At 34.9% G+C, this 18,577-nt stretch overlaps 1 protein-coding gene across 2 annotated transcripts; it reads left to right on the top strand.

The window, feature by feature from the left end:
- The first annotated feature begins 1,133 nt into the window (after positions 1-1,133).
- On the top strand, positions 1,134-5,451 carry LOC100803329 (probable 26S proteasome regulatory subunit p27). Of its 2 annotated transcripts, none has more exons than XM_003527126.5 (5): positions 1,134-1,446; positions 1,539-1,599; positions 1,698-1,802; positions 3,507-3,870; positions 5,261-5,451. In XM_003527126.5, the coding sequence occupies exons 1-5, from the start codon at positions 1,306-1,308 to the stop codon at positions 5,280-5,282; spliced, it is 693 nt and encodes a 230-aa protein (XP_003527174.1). In that variant the 5' UTR covers positions 1,134-1,305; the 3' UTR covers positions 5,283-5,451. The 2 variants fall into 2 exon arrangements, with proteins under 2 accessions (XP_003527174.1, XP_025984742.1); XM_026128957.2 differs by lacking the exon at positions 5,261-5,451 and adding an exon at positions 4,595-4,943 and having other exon boundaries at positions 1,156-1,446.
- The last annotated feature ends 13,126 nt before the right edge of the window (positions 5,452-18,577 follow it).

Below are 18,577 nucleotides of genomic sequence, written 5' to 3' on the forward strand. Positions count from 1 at the left end.
GGGATAGAGGGTGTCACAATGATTGATATGGAAATTGCAACATTTGGTTTACGATTACTTAACATATTATCTTTTAATGTTTACTCAAAATATTTAATATAATCATCTTATGTAGTGACTTTCAATATGTTTTTCTCTTGACAATATATTTGCATCAATAAATTGAAAGATATGTATAGATTTGAAAGATTTTGTGATACTTTAAATTTCTGAGTTGAAGTGTCAACTTTATCATTAGGAGTTGCCTTCTCTTCAATTGGAATTGCATCATTGATAACTCCCGTCACATTTAAAAAAAATAGTCATATAATTATATAAATAAATAAAATTAACTATTAATATATTTAATAATATTAGATTAGATACTAACTTGGTAAGACATCTTTGTCCAACGATTTTGCAAATGTTCAAAATTTACAAAATTAAATGCTTCACAAATGTTAAGTATGTTAGACATTTATTGAATCTAATAAACCACCATTGAAAAATTAAAATTTCGGTCCAACAACTCACAAAACTTGAATCAAATCAACAATTATTGAAAAAATAAAATAATCTAATGGCTGAGAAATCTTCAAGCTTTCTTTACATATGATATATATAGGCTAGATAGATACTTTACCGGTTAGTTTTGTCTTGATTTTTTAAATATTAACATAATACAAAATAATTTTTTAAAAGCACACATGTTTTAATCTTCTATTATAAAATTGAATGATCGATCTCACAGCCAAAAAATTCAAAGTGGAGTTTATATATATATATATATATATATATATATATATATATATATATATATATAAATTAGTTATTTTATTTTCAACTTTAATATAATTATATTTAATATGCTACTAAATATATTAAAAAATAATCATTTTATTTTATTTTCATACATATAAGATTATTTTTATTTTCACTATTTAATAATAAAAATAATATTATATGTATGTAAATAAATAAAATGATTAATTTTTAACAGATATAATTTATCAATTTGCCTGTTTAATAATGATAAATTAATTTATGAAAAAAAAAATTTAAATTTAATTCTAAAAATAAAAAAGTGTGATAAATTTAAATTCAAAATTTTCATCTATATGATATCACATGACATTCTCAGAATTTTAGTATTAAAAAAAAAAAAAATAGAGTAGTAGAATAGTCGATTAGGTCTACGGAAAAGCTGTGCGCCACCATTCCATTCCATTCCAGCATAATACAGTGTGTACAGAATAAATCAGTAAAATACAACATACAGTATATCAGAGTCAGAATTGAGAACAATCGTTGGTGTGGAACGTGACAATGGTGGCGACGAACGTGAAGGCAGAAACCATGTCTCTGATGGACAAGCGCAGCGCCTTGGAGGCTGAGATGAACTCCATCATCGCCCGCCTCTCCCAGCCCGGCGCTCCTGGCCTCTCCGGAAATCTCGTCGACTCTGAGGTAGCATCGCTTTTTCACTCTCTCTCTCTCTCTCTCTTTTCCGATTTCAACTCAAACCTCTATTCATCCTTCACGAGAACTTCGTTTTCTAGGGTTTTCCCCGTTCCGATATCGACATCCCCGTTGTTCGAGCCGAACGACGTCGCCTGGCAGGTTTTCAAAATTTACTCTTCGAATCACTGCTACGTGTTTTCAACTGCTTCTTCACAATTTTCTTGGGTCATGATGATCTTCGTTCTTTCTCTTTACAGAGCTGCGCAGTGACCACAACGAAGTAACTGAGAAAATTAACCTAAATATTCAGATTCTCCATTCGGCAAGACTCGGAAATAGGTCATTGCCCTTCAAGAATTCAGGTACCGCCAAAAGTAACCTCTGTTTTTGGTTACTTGTTGTTGCATAGTGGAACATTGATTTTGTTTGCTTCTATAGACTCAGGTTTTGTTTGTCAATTTTGGTTCTTTACTGCAATTATGTTTCTATTTATATTTTTTTTATGTTATGGCTTATGGGCATTGCTAGCAATGTCTTTATAATTTATGAATAATGATGGCATGATACTTCTGGTTCTAATGTTGTGTCTCTGTTATGTCCGGTTTTTTCCTTATGTGTATATGCGCCTTGCCTTCTCGTTTTCTGCACCTACTTGCTTAGTCACTAAATGCGTGAGTGAATTAAAGGTTGGGATTTAATTTTTTTTGGAGCAACCTTGTACTCAAGGTTGATGTTGGGTCCTCCCGCTTCTCATCTGATAGCACAGCAGCAACAAGGCCCAAACGAATAGCAAAGAAGCCATTAGGCTGGGAGGATTACATTCATTAAACAAGTCAAGGGCAGTTAGGGAATTACCTGTTAGAAGAATTAGCCTTCCTCTATAGGACCTTATTTTCTGATCTTCTTTAGTGTTTGTCTCGTGCGTGTCCCCTATGGAATATTCAGTTTGTTAGGATTGCCCCCTCTGTAGTGAGCAGGGCCGTTAGAGGAATATTTTCCCTTTTTGCTATATATATACATGTATTAACAATGAGGAAGGCAATGAATAATACTCAGAATTCTATTCCTTATCTTGCTTTCTGGAGGTTGCCCTGTCCTCGAATTCAGGAGCACATATCATCCTCCTCCTCCTTAACTTGGTTTTCTTTTTTGGTTTGTCATTAGCTTATGGGATATAATCAAAGTAATCGAGCTAGCCTTTATTTTGTCTGTTCATCGTTAGTTTTAGCACTTTGTTTTTCATGTTGAAGAGGTTCTAAAATCTAAAGTCTAAACGTGATGACGTATGTTTTTGTGTTGAACCTGATCAACATGAGAAAAATTTTCCTGCACATGTGATCTGCTGGTTGTTGTATGATTATCCATCAGACAACAGGTTTGGGTTTGCATTTTGTAGTTTTTCCCTTAGGGCTGAATAATGTATTTAAAAAAATTGAAGTACATATAAGGTGGATGATAAAACCTATTAAAACAAATATAACACCAAAAGAAGGGATACCATGAATGACAAAGCTCACCAATTCCTTTGCAAATCCATATAGCACCCCTCCTCTCCCTGCTTTCTTTCCCATCAGCACCAAGACTATCAGCTCAGCTGACACCAATAAAGAAGCCAATCTATCATTCTATCTCATTTGAGTTGCGAAGCAAAAACTCATTGATGAAAAGTTGTTGCATTATCATCAAACTATAAATAAGCACATCAATCCTGCATAACTGCTGACTTCTAAAGGAGCTTAAAATCTTTCTTTCAATCTAAGCCCTGTGTGGACGGCAAATAATGTTCCAAACAGGTTTGACAAAGCCACTGCTTCTCAAAGATGCCAAAATCCTATTGCAAATTTGCCATACAACCTAAGACTAATACGATTTAAGAAAAGATGATTGTTTGTCATTGTGTTTTGTTGTTAAAGACACTAATTTTCAGTTTTTGCAAAGCTATTATTTTCCCAAGTATGAACTTGTGTTAACCTTTCTTCCTGTCTTCTTCTTTAGTTTGATTAAGATTACTCTCCGTTAAAGAATAATAACTTATATTACATCTTAATGTTTGACTTTTTGCTAAGGTAACGATGATGGTTCAGATACTCAGATCTCATCAAATATGGACACTGTTGCATCAACACCATCACAAAATGTCCTTCTGATACGATCTCCCAACTCAATGGATGTGAACGTGTTGATTAGTAGACCATTTGCAATGGTAGATGAGATAGCAGATGCATCACCAGCAGTAGAGGATGGTTTACAACTTGGGGATCAAATTTTGAAATTTGGCAATGTTGAAGCAGGTGATAATTTGCTCCAAAGGCTTTCTTCTGAGGCTCAGTCAAATCTGGGTTGTGCAGTACCAGTTGTTATTATGAGGCAAGGCACAGTGATCAACTTAACTATTACACCTAGACCTTGGCAAGGCAGAGGACTATTGGGGTATGCCTGCTGTCTCTATCATTTTGTTTTTTGTTGTCTATTCTGCCTTTAGTTATTACTATCATACCAGTTTTGTTGAAAGGAGGTAGACATAACTAAACATAAAACTACCATTCCTTTTACTTTTTTCTGCCATTGCCTAGCCTATTTCCTCAATTGACCATTTGTTCTACATGGAAATCTGGTTTATGTTTATTAAAATGTTGGTATATTCTCAAAGCCAATTTAATAAATTATCATAGGGTGTTCAGAGTGATTGAAGAACTTTAAAGTATTAATTTTTTGAATGTTAGTAAGTTAAATGCTAAGAAATTGAAAATGGAGGAATGCAAAGGAAGCATTTGGAGAATTGCAAGACTAGGATTTCTTGACTAGACATAGTGAACTAGTAGATGACTTTGATGGTTTGAGAACTAGTGAACTGTTACGATCATAAGAACCGGAACTCTAAGAGTTAAGGAAAGCCATATGATCCATGAATATAAGATTTATATTGGAAGCCTTTATTAGGATGGCACTTAGTAGATTGAGAAAGATGAGCAGGTGATAGATGGTGGGTATATTTGTCTTGATGGTTATCATTACTCTCCAATTCTTTTAGATATATCTTACTTTTTATTGAATTAAATTCTACCTGTTTCTCTAACAGTCATCTTGAGCTATTTCAATTGGAGGTATAGCTGATTTTCTTACTTCCTGTCATCTTAATTTTTGGTTACAAAAGGAGGTTCTGGACATAGTATGAGGGAGAGGAATGATAGGCTAAAATGTGCAGGTAAAGCGGCAATGGGATCAAATAGTTCCCAAAGAATATCATATTTAAAATCCAAGTGTTTTTGAGACTTCAATGATTTTTGGGGATGATATCCTACTGGCAACTTTACTTGTGGTCATTATAATACGTCATTCTTGATATCTGATTCTCCTGATAGTATTTGGGCTGATATTTAGCTCGTGTAAGCTGCTGGTGAGCTTGTACTCAATCATGAAATCACTTTGTCTAGGCTATAATACTATTTTGCCCAAAGTCACTGATGATTACTCCAGAAGGGAAATGTTAATTTATGAACAAATGTTAGTTGATCTCAGTTTAAGTGGTTGGTAATGTGGAATAAGGTTAAACGGCTAGATATTGTAGAAAATATTCAATGTTCCATCTGTTATGATCATAGTCAACAAATCATGTAGAGAAAATATACTTTTATCCCCAGGATCAGTTTATTTTGTCAAAATAATTCTTTTTTCTTTTTGTAAGCTTCCCAAGACAAGTAATGCCAAATGGAGTATTTCCTTAAAATTGATTGTTACCCAACATGTATAAAGTATTGAGTTGCTACTATTGCTGTTTATTTAGGGCTAATAATTTCTTTTTTATGTTGTATGGTGGCAGATGCCATTTTCGGATCTTGTAGGTGCCATGAACTTATTTTTCACATGATGGTGGTCACGGTTTTTCCTTTTGATGCATTTCCCACCCTGAGTTCTTTACCTTATGATATTCATCTTGGCAAGACTCCATATATGTAATAAATAATTACATTACAGCCGACCTTTGATTGTGGTGCACTTTCTTTGACTCAATAACGTGTTACTCTTTTTATGATCATTTTTCTTTTAAAACGCAAAGTAATTTTAGATATCATAATGGTAAATTTATGTCAAGATTCCTTGCATATGAACTGCATTCATAAGCTTATGTAGCTTTCTCGAGACAGAAAATGATGAGCTCGGTTATGCACGTGACTGTGTCATGTGAAAATTCCCTCTCATTTCATAGAAATTAAATAGGGGGGTTATACTAGAATTTGTATATATTTAAGGAGAGATGAGGACAAAATTTTCAGATGACATACTAGAAGAGAAACCATTCCCGTACCGCACAATAAAAGTCACCATATGTAAAGAAATATAAACTTCAACACTGCTCAACACCCTTTATGTTGGAGATATCACTCAAGCACCATAGCATTGAAGATTTAGGTTTACATATTAATTCTAGGATTTAATGCTTTTAAATAATAGGATTTTTTTAGATGTGTGGTGGATTCTTGAAATTGCTAATCATTCGTAATTGGGTCCTCCGATTGCCATTTACATAAGATACTCAAGTATTTAACAAAATATTTCAGTTAGATTTTAATTTTCTTTATTAGTTGAAAAACTTTTTAATTATTTAGTAAACAAGTTTTTTTATTAGTTTTTTTTACTGTTTTTTAAGATGTTACTTGAAGTATTAATTTTTAAAACATTGTCTTTTAATCTATGGTCTTTTATATTTATTCCTTTTTTGTCTTTAAATAATTATTAACTTTTTTTAATCTTTTTTATTTAAGGTAAAATTTTCTTATTTTTATTCTTAACACTTAAAATTTAATAAGATAGTTTGTTGGCTTTTAATTATTTTTTTATTTATTATTCAACTCAATGAACTCATCCCTCCTACATCGCCACTTTTCTGCATTGGTTTCTTTGATTTTGTCTTTTTTTAATTTCTTGCACCTACGAAGCAACCATGTGCACATTTCTCATCCAAAGAATCTTTGCTTGATGGTAGTTCCATCCTCAATCCAACTTCCTAATGTTTTGCCCAGAATTGTGAATGAAGTTTTTGTGTCAAACTCATTGTCTCAACAACTACACTTTTGCTTCAATTTCATTGTAAATACCAAATCTGAATCCAATCAAAATTTTAAATTGCATCTCAAATTTAAGAATTAGGATTATGAACTTAAAACCAACAAATCTCACAAATATTAACCAATTAATTCCAAATTTCAAATCCTCCAAAGTCTTAACCAATGTATGCAATTGAGAGCAACTAATATTCAAAAAGAAAAAAAAACAACAAAAACCAAACAAATATGGTCAGCGATGTTGACTCAGCCAATAAATTTGGGGATGGTGTTGGTGACCTGGATGCGGTGGTAGGTGTGGAAGAGAAAGTGGAGGGAGAGGTTGTTTTTGATAGTGTAGATTGAAAAAAAATGAAAGATAGAAAGCGTTTTCTAAGCCGCTTAGTGCACACTACCACCTCCATCTTTCTCTTTCGCATCCAAATTCGAGTCAGGGAGAGGGTCGTCGACGTCGTTGTCATTGTTAGAGAAGTTGCAGTCCAGGGTTTCAATCCAAGTAAAGTTGGGGACTCTATTTGGGTCAAAGGAGGTTGGGAGAGTTATGATATGGATGAGGTGGAGGAAGGGACAACGTGGCGGAGGCCTTGGTCGGCGATGCTAGCGAGGTCGAGAAAAGAGCATCGTGGAGAGAAGAGTTGCAACATTGCTAAGTAGACCTGGAAAAGAATAATTTTTAAGAATTATTTATTATTAAAAAGTATATTCTTAAAAGTTATTTAGCCAGTTGCAAACCTATAATAGCATGTCAACTTGTTCCCTCACCTGTGAGGAAGTTGGTTTATGGCTCCATATTAGACGCTGATGTAGCTCCATGTGGAGCTTGTAGGCCTTGGATCTTTTTCATTAATGAAGTTCTTTGCTTGTTGAAGATTAATGGCAGCAAAATGGAGAAGGAAGAAAGATGATTGGAGACGCCACTTCAAGGAAAAGATGAGTTAAGAACAAGTTCACCACCATAGGAAGCCATGGATAAGAGTTTGAAGGTACGAGAAGATGAGTGGAGGGAGAAGGAGAGAAGAAACACAATTTTATGCCTCAAATGAGGCCTAAACTTTGAAGTGTAATTCTCAAATGATCAAAGTTCAAAAAATGCACACACATGACCTCCCCCTTGAAAAGGATTTGACCTCAAATCTAGAGGTTCTTGAAGCTATGAACTTTTTCCCTAAACATTTGTAAAAAGAATAAAAACATATATATTAGTGGTGTTTAGTATGTTGGAGTAGGGTAAGGTTTGAAAACGCCTTTCTTGGGCATCTTCCCATGAGGGAACATGGTTCCTCACCAACTCAATGAGTGGTGCTACAAGTATAGAAAAGTATGAGACAAATCTTTTGTAAAAGTTTGTTAAGTCGTGGAAGCCCCAAATTTTCTTTATACTTAGGGGAATGGGCTACTTAGAAATGACCTTTATTCTCTCAGGGTCTGTGAGAACCCCTTAATCTTTATTTTAAAAAATTAAGGAAAGTAATGCAATAAAACATACCTTTTTTTTTTTTGTATTTTCATGCTGATAATTCCTATCAAAAAGTATGACAAACCTAAGGTGTCCCATATGAGCACTTAAGCTTGTATTGAAAATAAGAACAAATCTACCTAATGAGTCTATATGCATGTTAATCATGAAGATGTTGGATGCATGAGTGATTTTACAAAAGAGGGTTACACCACTTAACACATTCATCATACCACCTATCATAGGGATTTGGTGCCTCATAATACCTATTTTGGACACCAAATAAAACACAAGGATTTAAGTTCTTATGAACCAAACCCTTATCCAACAATTCCTTTACTTGAGGAATAACCTCAAGCTCAAGAGGTATAGCAGTGTTAAGGGATGTTTCCCTTAATAGGAGAAGGTAGAAGGATTGTTTAAGAAGGAGTGCTCTTTTGATATCACCTTTTGTTGCAAAATGGTTTCCCTTCTTAACAATCTTCTTGGAGGAATCCTTTTCCTCTTTTTCCTTTTCCTTGGCCTTTGAAGACAATGCCTTACTATCCTTCTTTTTATTTTGTTTTTCTTCCTCAGCCCTCTTATCTTTCATAGTTAGTTGATATTTGGCCACCTGTAAAGGTGTTTGAGGATGCAACACAAATTTTGTTCCAAGGTGGGTGAGGCTTATCTCATTAGTTAGACTATTATAAATGATTTTCCTATCATATTGTCATGGCCTACCTAAGAGAAGGTGTCCTGCCTCTATAGGAACTACATCACAAATCACTTCGTCCTTATATGTTCCAATGGAGAAGGACACTTTCACTTGTTGATTGACTATTATCTCCCCTTGCTCATTGAGCCATTGAAGTTTGTAAGGCTTTGGATGAGGAGTGATAGCAAGGCTCAACTTAGAGACTAATCTTGTGTTGCAACAATTGTAACATGAACCACTATCTACAATGAGAGAGCATGTGCTATAATTTTTTTACACGTGTGAAAAATATTCTTTCTTTGAGATTGGGTTAAGTCACAAGATTGACCTCCTAGAAGCCTTCTGACTATTAAAAGGTCTCCTTCTTCTTGGGGGTAGATTTCTTCATTAGATTCTTTTCCTTTTGCCTTTTCACTTTCACTAGAGGAAGGTGAAGTAGTAATCTCATCTTGACTACTATAAATGTCTTGGCCTTTCATAATCATGATTTTCTTGGTGGGGCATTGAGAAACAATGTGTCCTCTTCCAAGACATTTAAAACACTTTATAGAGCTAGTCTTCTTTTGCATACTAACCTTAGGGGGTTGCTTTTTTATTGTCTTCCCCTTATCATCTTTGGGCTTAGAAGGTGCAACCCCTAAGATGCCTTGACCTTGGTCTTCCTTTGGATAAGAGTGAGAGTCATAAGATTTTGAAGTAAACTTTCGTTTAAGTTGTTGCTCTACCCTTATGAAAAGTTGGACTAGGTCATCTAGGTCCCTATATGGAAGGAGCTCAACCTTGTCCCTCACTTCCATATTAAGCTCACTAAGGAACCTAGCAATACTTGTTCTTTCCTCCTCCCTAAGCCCAACTCTCAAAAGGAGTAGTTTCATTTGTTGCCTATACTCTTCAACACTCATATTCCTTTGTCCAAGCCTTTGGAGCTTGTCCATAAGCTCCCTTTCATAGTAGGAGGGGAAGTGCCTCTTCCTAAGGGCATTTTTCAAGTTATTCCAATACTCTATTGGAGGATCCCCATGAATCCTTCTTTCCCTAACAAGTGAAGTCCACCAATAGAGTGCATACCCTTGAAAGCTAAGTGTAGCCAAAGGAACCTTTCTTTCCTCACTTGTATGATGACAAGCAAAAAGTTGTTCCCAATCTAAATAAGCCTTTACATTATCCTTCCCATGGATGTATGGAAGGTTAATGTTAGCCTCTTGAGTTTTTCTCTCCTATGGGAGTGAGGTCTAGGATGTGATCTATGCCTTCTTCTATAATAGTCACTAAGTTCTTCACTTAGGCTCTTACAAAAGTCCTCTTTTTCCATTTTTTTCCATTATTTTTCTTCTTTCTTCCTTTCTTATTTGTTGTCTCTCATCTTGATTTATTTCTATCCTCTCCTTTCCTTTTTCTTTTCTTTCTAGTTTTTCTTTCCATAACTTGAGGGAACTCAACTCATCTAAGATTCTAGATACAGGGTTCTTATGACTAGTACCCTCACCATTAACACTAGACGAATGATGACTCATGTTGGTTCTCAAGTTGTGGTTCTTTCTTGTTGGGGGTTTGTAAAAGGTAAAAGCTAGGGTTCAAAAGAACTCAAGATAAGAGTGATAAGCAAGAAGAAAGTATTATGTAATTACAAGATAAACTAGTGACTAGTAAAGAAAATAAGCTATGAAAGTAAGCAAGAAATTAAAGTGCAAGAAATGTAAACTAGGCATATCCTAAGAGTGTTTGGATGACCACATTTAAAGTGCAAGAAATGTAAACTAGGCATATCCTAAAATTATTACTCACAATGGAAGTTAGGTAACCTATTGGAGGCTCCCAACACACTTCCAATGAAAGACCTTTTTGTTACAAAATTTAAAAGCAATAAAGGTAACTAAAATGCCAATTACAAAATTACAAAACAATCCTCAATTTTGGTGGTTGTGCTCTCTTTGGTGATTCACTCAATTTGGAGTGTTTCTTAGTCCAATAGCTCTTAAGGTGGTTGGCCCTTTGCTTCTTGACTCAAATTCTTCGAGGGATGACACCTATCCTCCTTTCCAATTCACTATATGGCAACTCATAAATAAGGAAACAAAGAGACAAGCAATAACAGAAGACCAAAAAATGAAATGAAAGCTAAACCAATAGAGTTTTAACAAGACAAATTTTCAAGGATTATTCAACAATTAAAGCAATAAAATGCACACAAAAGCAAGTTACGACTCATAGAAACCTAGAATGGCTCTAGAGTAGAGTAAAAATAACTATAAAAAAAAGAACTCAAGAAACCTCTAGTTTTGACACTTGTTTTCACACTAATTTTCAATTGAAATTTCAGAACTAAGATTGGCATAAAATAGACACTAATTATAAAACAAATTTCGAGCCAAAATAACAAGCACACTTCCCTTTCACTTTTTTTTTTCCTAGACACTGATTTTCCTGCCAACTTGTGTGATTTTTCATATTATTTCCTTTTATCCAAATCACTTTGTTCTCTTTTTATAATTTTGGTCTAGATGTCTAGAAAATTTAGTAAAAATTTCAGCTCAAAATTCGCAGTGACCAATTCCCAGCCATTTTTACAAGTTCGTATGTTCAAGCTGCCAACACCGGTGATTTCAACCTAGAAATCAAGAGTAATGTTTATGTTGCTTAAGACTTGGATAATTACCATTTGTGTTTGCTTATGCTCAATTGTCTTGAATAACACAATTCAAGAGAGCTTAAGACTTATTTTGATTCACAATTACAACCACAACTCAGCACTACAACTCAATTTCATCATAAGCATCATGTAGGAAACTTAGAAAACAAAACAAAGTTCAACAACATGACTATTTCTAGCAATTGATTTAGAACATGTTATGAACTAAATAACATGCATGAATTAGACTCAAAATTCAAAAGATAGGCTAAGAAAGACAAGAATACATGAACAAATGTATCTAGAATTCTATCAACAAAATCAAAATTCAACACAAACTTAGAACATAATGTGGCAATTATTATGACTAAACATGACTCTGAGACAACATGGATTAAGTGACTTACACTTAGATTTTTGTGTTTTTTTTTTCTAATAAATATTTTGGAAGAAAATCAAGATCTAAAGGTTCAACACAAGAAGATTATGACTAAAAAATGATAGAACCTAAAATCAACACAAAAACATGATTCAAGAGTAGATCTATAAAATATGAACCATAGAAATGCAAGAACAAGTTTAGATCTAAGATTTAATCGATTATTTTTTTGAATCTACTCTAAACAGCACCAAACCACAAGACAATGCAGGATATACATGAAGAATAAGATGAAGAACAAGGAATTAAAGTGAATTGACAGTGTCAAAAAGATAGAGGTAGCAAAAGAACATCACCTAGACGAAGATGCTCTGATACTACATGATGTAGCTCCATGTGGAGCTTCTAGGCATTAGGTCTTCTTCATCAATGGGGTCCTTTGCTTCTTGAAGATCAATGACAGTGGAATGGAGAAAGAAGAAAGATGATTGGAGATGCCACTTCAAGAAGAAGGTGAGTCAAGAACAAGCTCACCACCATAGGAAGCCATGGATAAGAGCTTGAAGGTAGAAGAAGACGAGTGGAAGGAGAAGGAGAGAAGGAGCACAAAATTTTATGCCTCAAATGAGGCCTGAACTTTGAAGTATAATTCTCAAATGATTAAAGTTCAAAAAATGCACACACATGGTCTTTATTTATAGGCTAAGTGTCACACAAAATTGGAGGAAAATTTGAATTTCTATTCAAATATCACTTGAATTTGAAATTGAATTTGTGGAGCCAAATTTTGGAACCAAAATTTCACTAATTAGGATTAGTGAATTTTAGCTATGGTTCAGCCCACTAATCCATGATCAAGTCCAAGATTCTCTACTAAGTGTCTTTAGGTGTCATGAGACATGTAAAGCATGAAGGATATGCACAAAGTGTGACTATATGATGTGGCAATGGGGTGTAGCAAGCAAATGCTCACCTCCCCCTTAAGATGGTCCAAAATTTAATTGGATTAAACTTCTCTCAATTCAACTAAATTTATCTCCCAATACACACATGAAATAGTGTAGTTAATGCATGCAAAATTACAAAACTACCCCTAATACAAAAACTAGTCTAGGTGTCCTAAAATACAAGGGCTGAAAAATCCTACATTATTAGGGTACCCTCCTTACACTATGGAGCCCTAAGTACAAGGTCCAAAAATAATGAAACCTTAATCTAATATGTACAAAGATAAGTGAGCTCATACTTAGCCTATGAGCCCAAAAATCTACCTTAAGGCTCATGAGAACCCTAGTACCTTCTCTTGCATCTTTGACCCAATTTTCTTGAAGTCTTCTATCCAATGCCCTTGGGGGCTAGGATTGCATCAGGCGCTACCAAATTTTTTAATCATGTTTTTGTTACATTGCATGTTCTCGACTTGACTTAGGTGGCTTTGGAGTTGCACATGGATGATGACTTTGTTGGACTAAAGCATCATCAGCCCATGGAGATCATAAGATTAAACTAATAAAGGTAGTTTGTGTACATCTTTTTTATACTGATAGTGTGTGAGCATTATTCTCAATATATAAGGTCTAGATCCACTTTTGTCAATTAGTACTTAAAGGATAGAATTTTGATAATTATTTTTATTATAGAACGTTCAACATATTAACAAGTTTTATAGATTGTTATTAATAGTTTTTTTTAATATAGTTTGATTTAAAATATGAAAAATAGAAAAATTTTAATAGAATAATTAATTAAGTAGAGACAACAAAAATTGATCCACATCAAATCGTAAAAAATTGGTTTGATTTAGTTCAGATTTAATATTAAATTCAAATTAATCAAATCGAACTGTGCATAATTTTTATGTTTGGTTTGAATGACTTTTTATGCAAAAATCTAACGAAACCATACCACGGATACCCCTAATTTCAAGGGGATACTAAAAATATTAATAGAAATATCAAGTTAATATATATAGTTTAACACCAAACAAAAAACATCAATACAAATGTTGAATTTTCCTATAACTCAATAATCCTATTTGAATCTTCCTATAACATCAATACAAATGTTGGCCCTCGTATCATAAAAATCTTTGCTTGAGGAAACCATATGTTGGACCCCTTACAATTTCCATAAGGCACCCAACTTAGCACAAAAGTTAATGTAGCTTCATGTAGAGCTTGTAGGCCTTGGATCTTCTTCATCAATGGAATCATTTGCTTCTTGAGGATCAATGACAACAGAATTGAGAAGGAGGAAAGGTGATTGGAGATGCCACTTCAAGGAGAAGATGTCTCAAGAACAAGTTCACCACCATAAGAAGCCATGGATAAGAGCTTGAAGGTACGAGAAGATGAGTGGAGGGAGAGGGGGAGAGGGGAACAAAATTTTGAGATAGAAAAGGGAGAATGAGGTCTGAACTTTGAACTCCAATTTCTCAAAATCAACGTTGAAAAAATGCACACACAAGGCTTTTATTTATAGCCTAAGTGTCACACAAAATTGGAGGGAAATTTGAATTTTGAATTTGTGGATCCAAATTTGTAGCCAAAATTTCACTAATTATGATTAGTGAATTTTAGCTATGGTTCAGTCCACTAATCCAAGATCAAATCCAAGATTCTCCACTAAGTGTGCTTAGGTGTCATGAGACATGTAAAACATGAAGGAGATGCACAAAGTGTGACTATATGATATGACAATGGGGTGTAGCAAGCAAATGATCACCTCCCCCTTAGGCTGGTCCAAAATTTAATTTGATTCAGCTTTTCTCAATTCAATTAAATTTCTCTCCTAACACACATCAAATAGTGCACTTAATGCATGTCAAACTACAGAACTACTTCTAATACAAAAGCTAGTCTAGGTGCCCTAAAATACAAGGGCTGAAAAATCCTACATTACTAGGGTACCCTCCCTACACTATGGTGCCTTAAATACAAGGCCCAAAAATAATAAAACCCTAATCTAATATGTAAAAAGATAAGTGGGCTCATACTTAGCCCATAAGCCCAAAATCTACCCTAAGGCTTATGAAAACCCTAAGGCCTTTTCCTGCATCTCTGGCCCAATCTTCTTGGAGTCTTTTATCCAATGCCCCTGGGGGGAGGATTGCATCATCCTCCCCCCTTGAAAAGGATTTGACCTCAAATTCAGAGGTCCTTGAAACTCTGGGCTTCTTCCCTTAACACCTGTAAAAAGAATAAAAACACACACACACACACACGTATATATATATATATATATATATATATATATATACATATATATACATATATATATATATATATATATATATATATATATTAATGGTGTTGGGTATGTTACAGTAGGATCAGCTCTGAAAACCCTTTTCCTGGGCATCTTCCCATGAGGAAACATGGTTCCTTGCCAACTCAATGAGTCCTGCTACAAGTATAGAAAAATATGAAACAAACATTTTGTAAAAGTTGGTTAAGTCATGGAAGCCCTAAATTTCCCTTATACTTGGTGGAGTGGACCACTCAGGAATGACTTTTATTCTCTTAGGGTTCGTGGGGACCCATTGATCACCATTAAAAAAATTAAGGAAATTAATACAATAAAACATATCTTTTTTGTATTTTCATGTTGATTGCTCCTACCAAAAAGTACGATAAACCTAAGGTGTCCCATATGAGCACCTAAGTTTTTATTGAAACCAAAAATAAGAACAAACCTACCTAAAGAGTCCCTATGTACGCAAATCATGAAGATGTTGGCTGCATGGCTGATTTTACAAAAGAGGGTTGCACGACTCAACACATTCTTCTTACCACCTTTCTTAGGGATTTGGTGCCTAATAATACCTATTTTGGGCACATACAAAACACAAGGATTTAAGCTCTTACGAACCAAATCTTCATCCAACAACTCCTTTACTTGAGGAATAACGTCAAGCCCAAGAGGAGTGGCAGTGCTGACAAGTGTCCTTTTACAAAGGAGAAGACATGGAGGTTGTCTAAGAAGGGAAGTTTCTTTAATGTGTGTTTTTATTGCAAAATGACTTCCCTTCTTAGCTAACCTCTTGGAGGAGACACTTACCCCCTTACACTCCTCCTTAACCATTAAAGATTTTTCTTTTATTTTTCTATTCTTTTCCTTATCCCATTTGAGTTTTATTTGTACTTGATCCCCAGCCACTTGTGAAGGTTCAAGGGAACAAGTTTGAACTTTTTGCTTCCATGGGTGAGGGTTATTTCATTAGTGAGACCATTGTGGATTGCTTTCTTGTCAAATTGCCATGGTCTACCCAACAAAATGTGCCCTACTTCCATAAGGATTATATTACATAAAACTTCATCATAGTAGTCTCCTATAGAAAAGGGTATCTATACTTGTTGATTGACTATCATTTCCCCTTGTTCATCGAGCCATTGCAGCTTGTAAGGCTTTGGGTGGGAAATGATAGTGAGACTCAACTTGGATACTGTTAGTCGTCTTATACGACTAACTTTTGTATAGAAAACATTTTCCAAAACTTGTATAGTTCCCCAATTTATGGTTATTTTGTAGAGATTTTTGTAAATAAATTTTGTTTTATGGATAAAGCTGTCTCTGGAATATGTCCATTAGATTTAATGATGAAATATGTGCAATTTTAGGTGAAAAAGAGGCTAAATCATGAAGTGCCAAAAGTGATAGTTGAGCTTAGCTCATTAGTGGGCTAAGCGTGCATCCACTGCTAAGCGCAGCTTCAGCATGCTTAGCACAACAGAAGAATTTGGCAGGGCATCAATATCAAGGATGTGCACTAAGCGCGAGATCAGTGCGCTAAGCGCAACAATTATCTTCAATCAGGCTCAGCGCACGGTTGGCACTAAGCTTAAATCCACTTACTCGCACTAAGCGCGAGGGTGGCGCTAAGCGCAATGTCATGAATTCAGAGCCTATTTAAAGCCTGTCTTGTGCAAAATTAGGGTAACAACTTGAAGAAGGGCCAGGGCATAGAATTCCATAGCACACCACAGTTCCTACTTCGGGAAAAGAGCTCTGGAGGCAGCAAAAGGAGCAGCTTTTGTAGAGATACCTAGGTTTTGTAAGCTTATTATTGTTAAGGTTTCTTCTGTAATGGCTGGCTAAACACCCTAGTTGGGGATTTCTAATGAACAGTTGATGTCAATACTTAATATCTAATTGATTATGTTTTTTGTGTTCAATGCTTCCTTCAATGCTTAATGTTTGCATGCTTTTGGTCTGAGCATCCATTTGTATGCATAGTTAGGTGACTTTAGCATTGGAAAATGTATTTTTGCCTTAGAACTTGATTGAAGTAGGAACGAAACTTAGTCTTATAAGAGGGATCTGCGGATTAAGTTTTGGTTTAAAATATGTTGTTACAATAATGTTGTTTAGTCTAGGCCTAGTCTTACAAGAGGGATCTGCGAACGAAGCTTAGGATAAATTAGGCTAAACTTTCGTAAGTTGCTTGAGCTGAGTCTAGTCTTACAAGAGGGATCTGCAGACGAAACTCAATTTAAGTTAGTCTAAACCTAAGAGGGCCATCTCAATTGGGCCTAGTCCAACAAGAGGGATCTGAGGACGAAGCTTGGATTGATTCGGTCTGACGAGGGATCAAGGTTTAGTAATTTAGGCTACAACATAGAACACAAGAGCATGATTGATTAGAGAAATATATTTATATGTATCAACTTGTTGTTAGAAAGACCCAACATTTCTACCTACTGCTGTCACTTTTACTTACCTTGCATTTTATAGTTTTTAGCATAAAGGTTTAGTTTAAATTCTGTTTGAAATTATCAATCATACATGTTCTCTCAACAATGCTTCATTTCTGAACTTAACTCAGGCTAACATTAGTTCCCTGTGTTCGATACTCGGATTCATCCATTTTAATTTTTAAATACTTGACGATCCGCTGCGCTTTCTGGCAAACTGAATTTCCCTTGAATATATTTGTACAAATAAAAAGTGGAACAAAAAGTAACCACAGGGGAAATCCAACAGATACCAACCTTGTGCTACAACAATTGCAGCAAGACCCACACTATCCACAATGAGAGAACAATTTTTCTTTAAACCTTGCATCTTGTATGAAAGATGTTCTCTTTTTGGCTTTGAGTTAGGTCACAAGATTTACTCCTAAGGATCCTTCTCACCATTTGAAGATCACCTTCTTCATAAGGGTAAACCTCTTCAATATGCTCATCACCCTTGGCTTCACCCTTACTTCCACTTTAGGAAGGAGAAGAAGTAGCCTCCTCCTAGCTACTATAGAGTCTTGACCCCTCATGATCATGGTTTTCTTTGTGGGGCTTTAACAAGCAATGTGGCCTTTCCCAATACATTTAAAGCACTTGATGTTACTAGTTCTGTCTTGTGAACTAGCCTTTGGAGTGATTTCCTTTATGTTTTTACCATTATCATCCTTTGGCTTAGAAGGTGGTACTCCTAACACACTTGGAGCTTGGTCCTTCTTTGTATAAGAGTAAGAGGTAGAGTTTTTATAAGATGGCTTTCTCTTTAATTGTTGCTCTACCCTTATACAAAGTTGAACTAGCTCATTTAGGTCACTATATGGAAGCAGTTCAACCTTGTCTCTTGTTGGATCAAGTGGACTCAGAATAATTAAGAAGGGGGGTTGAATTAATTATTCCTAAACCTTTACTAATTAAAAATGTACTCTTCTAAGGATTTTACTTATGTTGTTAAGAGAATAAGGACTAGAAGAGAAACTTAACCAAAGGTAAAAGCGGAAATTAAAATGCACAACGGAATGTAAAAGAGTTGGGAAGAAGGAGACAAACACACAAGAGTTTTTATACTGGTTCGGCAACAACCCGTGCCTACATCCAGTCCCCAAGCGACCTGCGGTCCTTGAGATTTCTTTCAACCTTGTAAAAATCCTTTTACAAGCAAAGATCCACAAGGGATGTAC

This window comes from Glycine max, chromosome 6 (genome assembly GCF_000004515.6).
Source record: "Glycine max cultivar Williams 82 chromosome 6, Glycine_max_v4.0, whole genome shotgun sequence".
Taxonomy (NCBI): domain Eukaryota; kingdom Viridiplantae; phylum Streptophyta; class Magnoliopsida; order Fabales; family Fabaceae; genus Glycine; species Glycine max.

Excerpts from the sequence above, each read along its gene's own strand:
- LOC100803329 (XM_003527126.5), top strand. The coding sequence starts at position 1,306 with ATGGTGGCGACGAACGTGAAGGCAGAAACCATGTCTCTGATGGACAAG. Across the intron at positions 1,600-1,697 it reads CGAACGACGTCGCCTGGCAG|AGCTGCGCAGTGACCACAAC; the intron begins GTTTTCAAAATT and ends TTCTCTTTACAG. Across the intron at positions 3,871-5,260 it reads CAAGGCAGAGGACTATTGGG|ATGCCATTTTCGGATCTTGT; the intron begins GTATGCCTGCTG and ends GTATGGTGGCAG.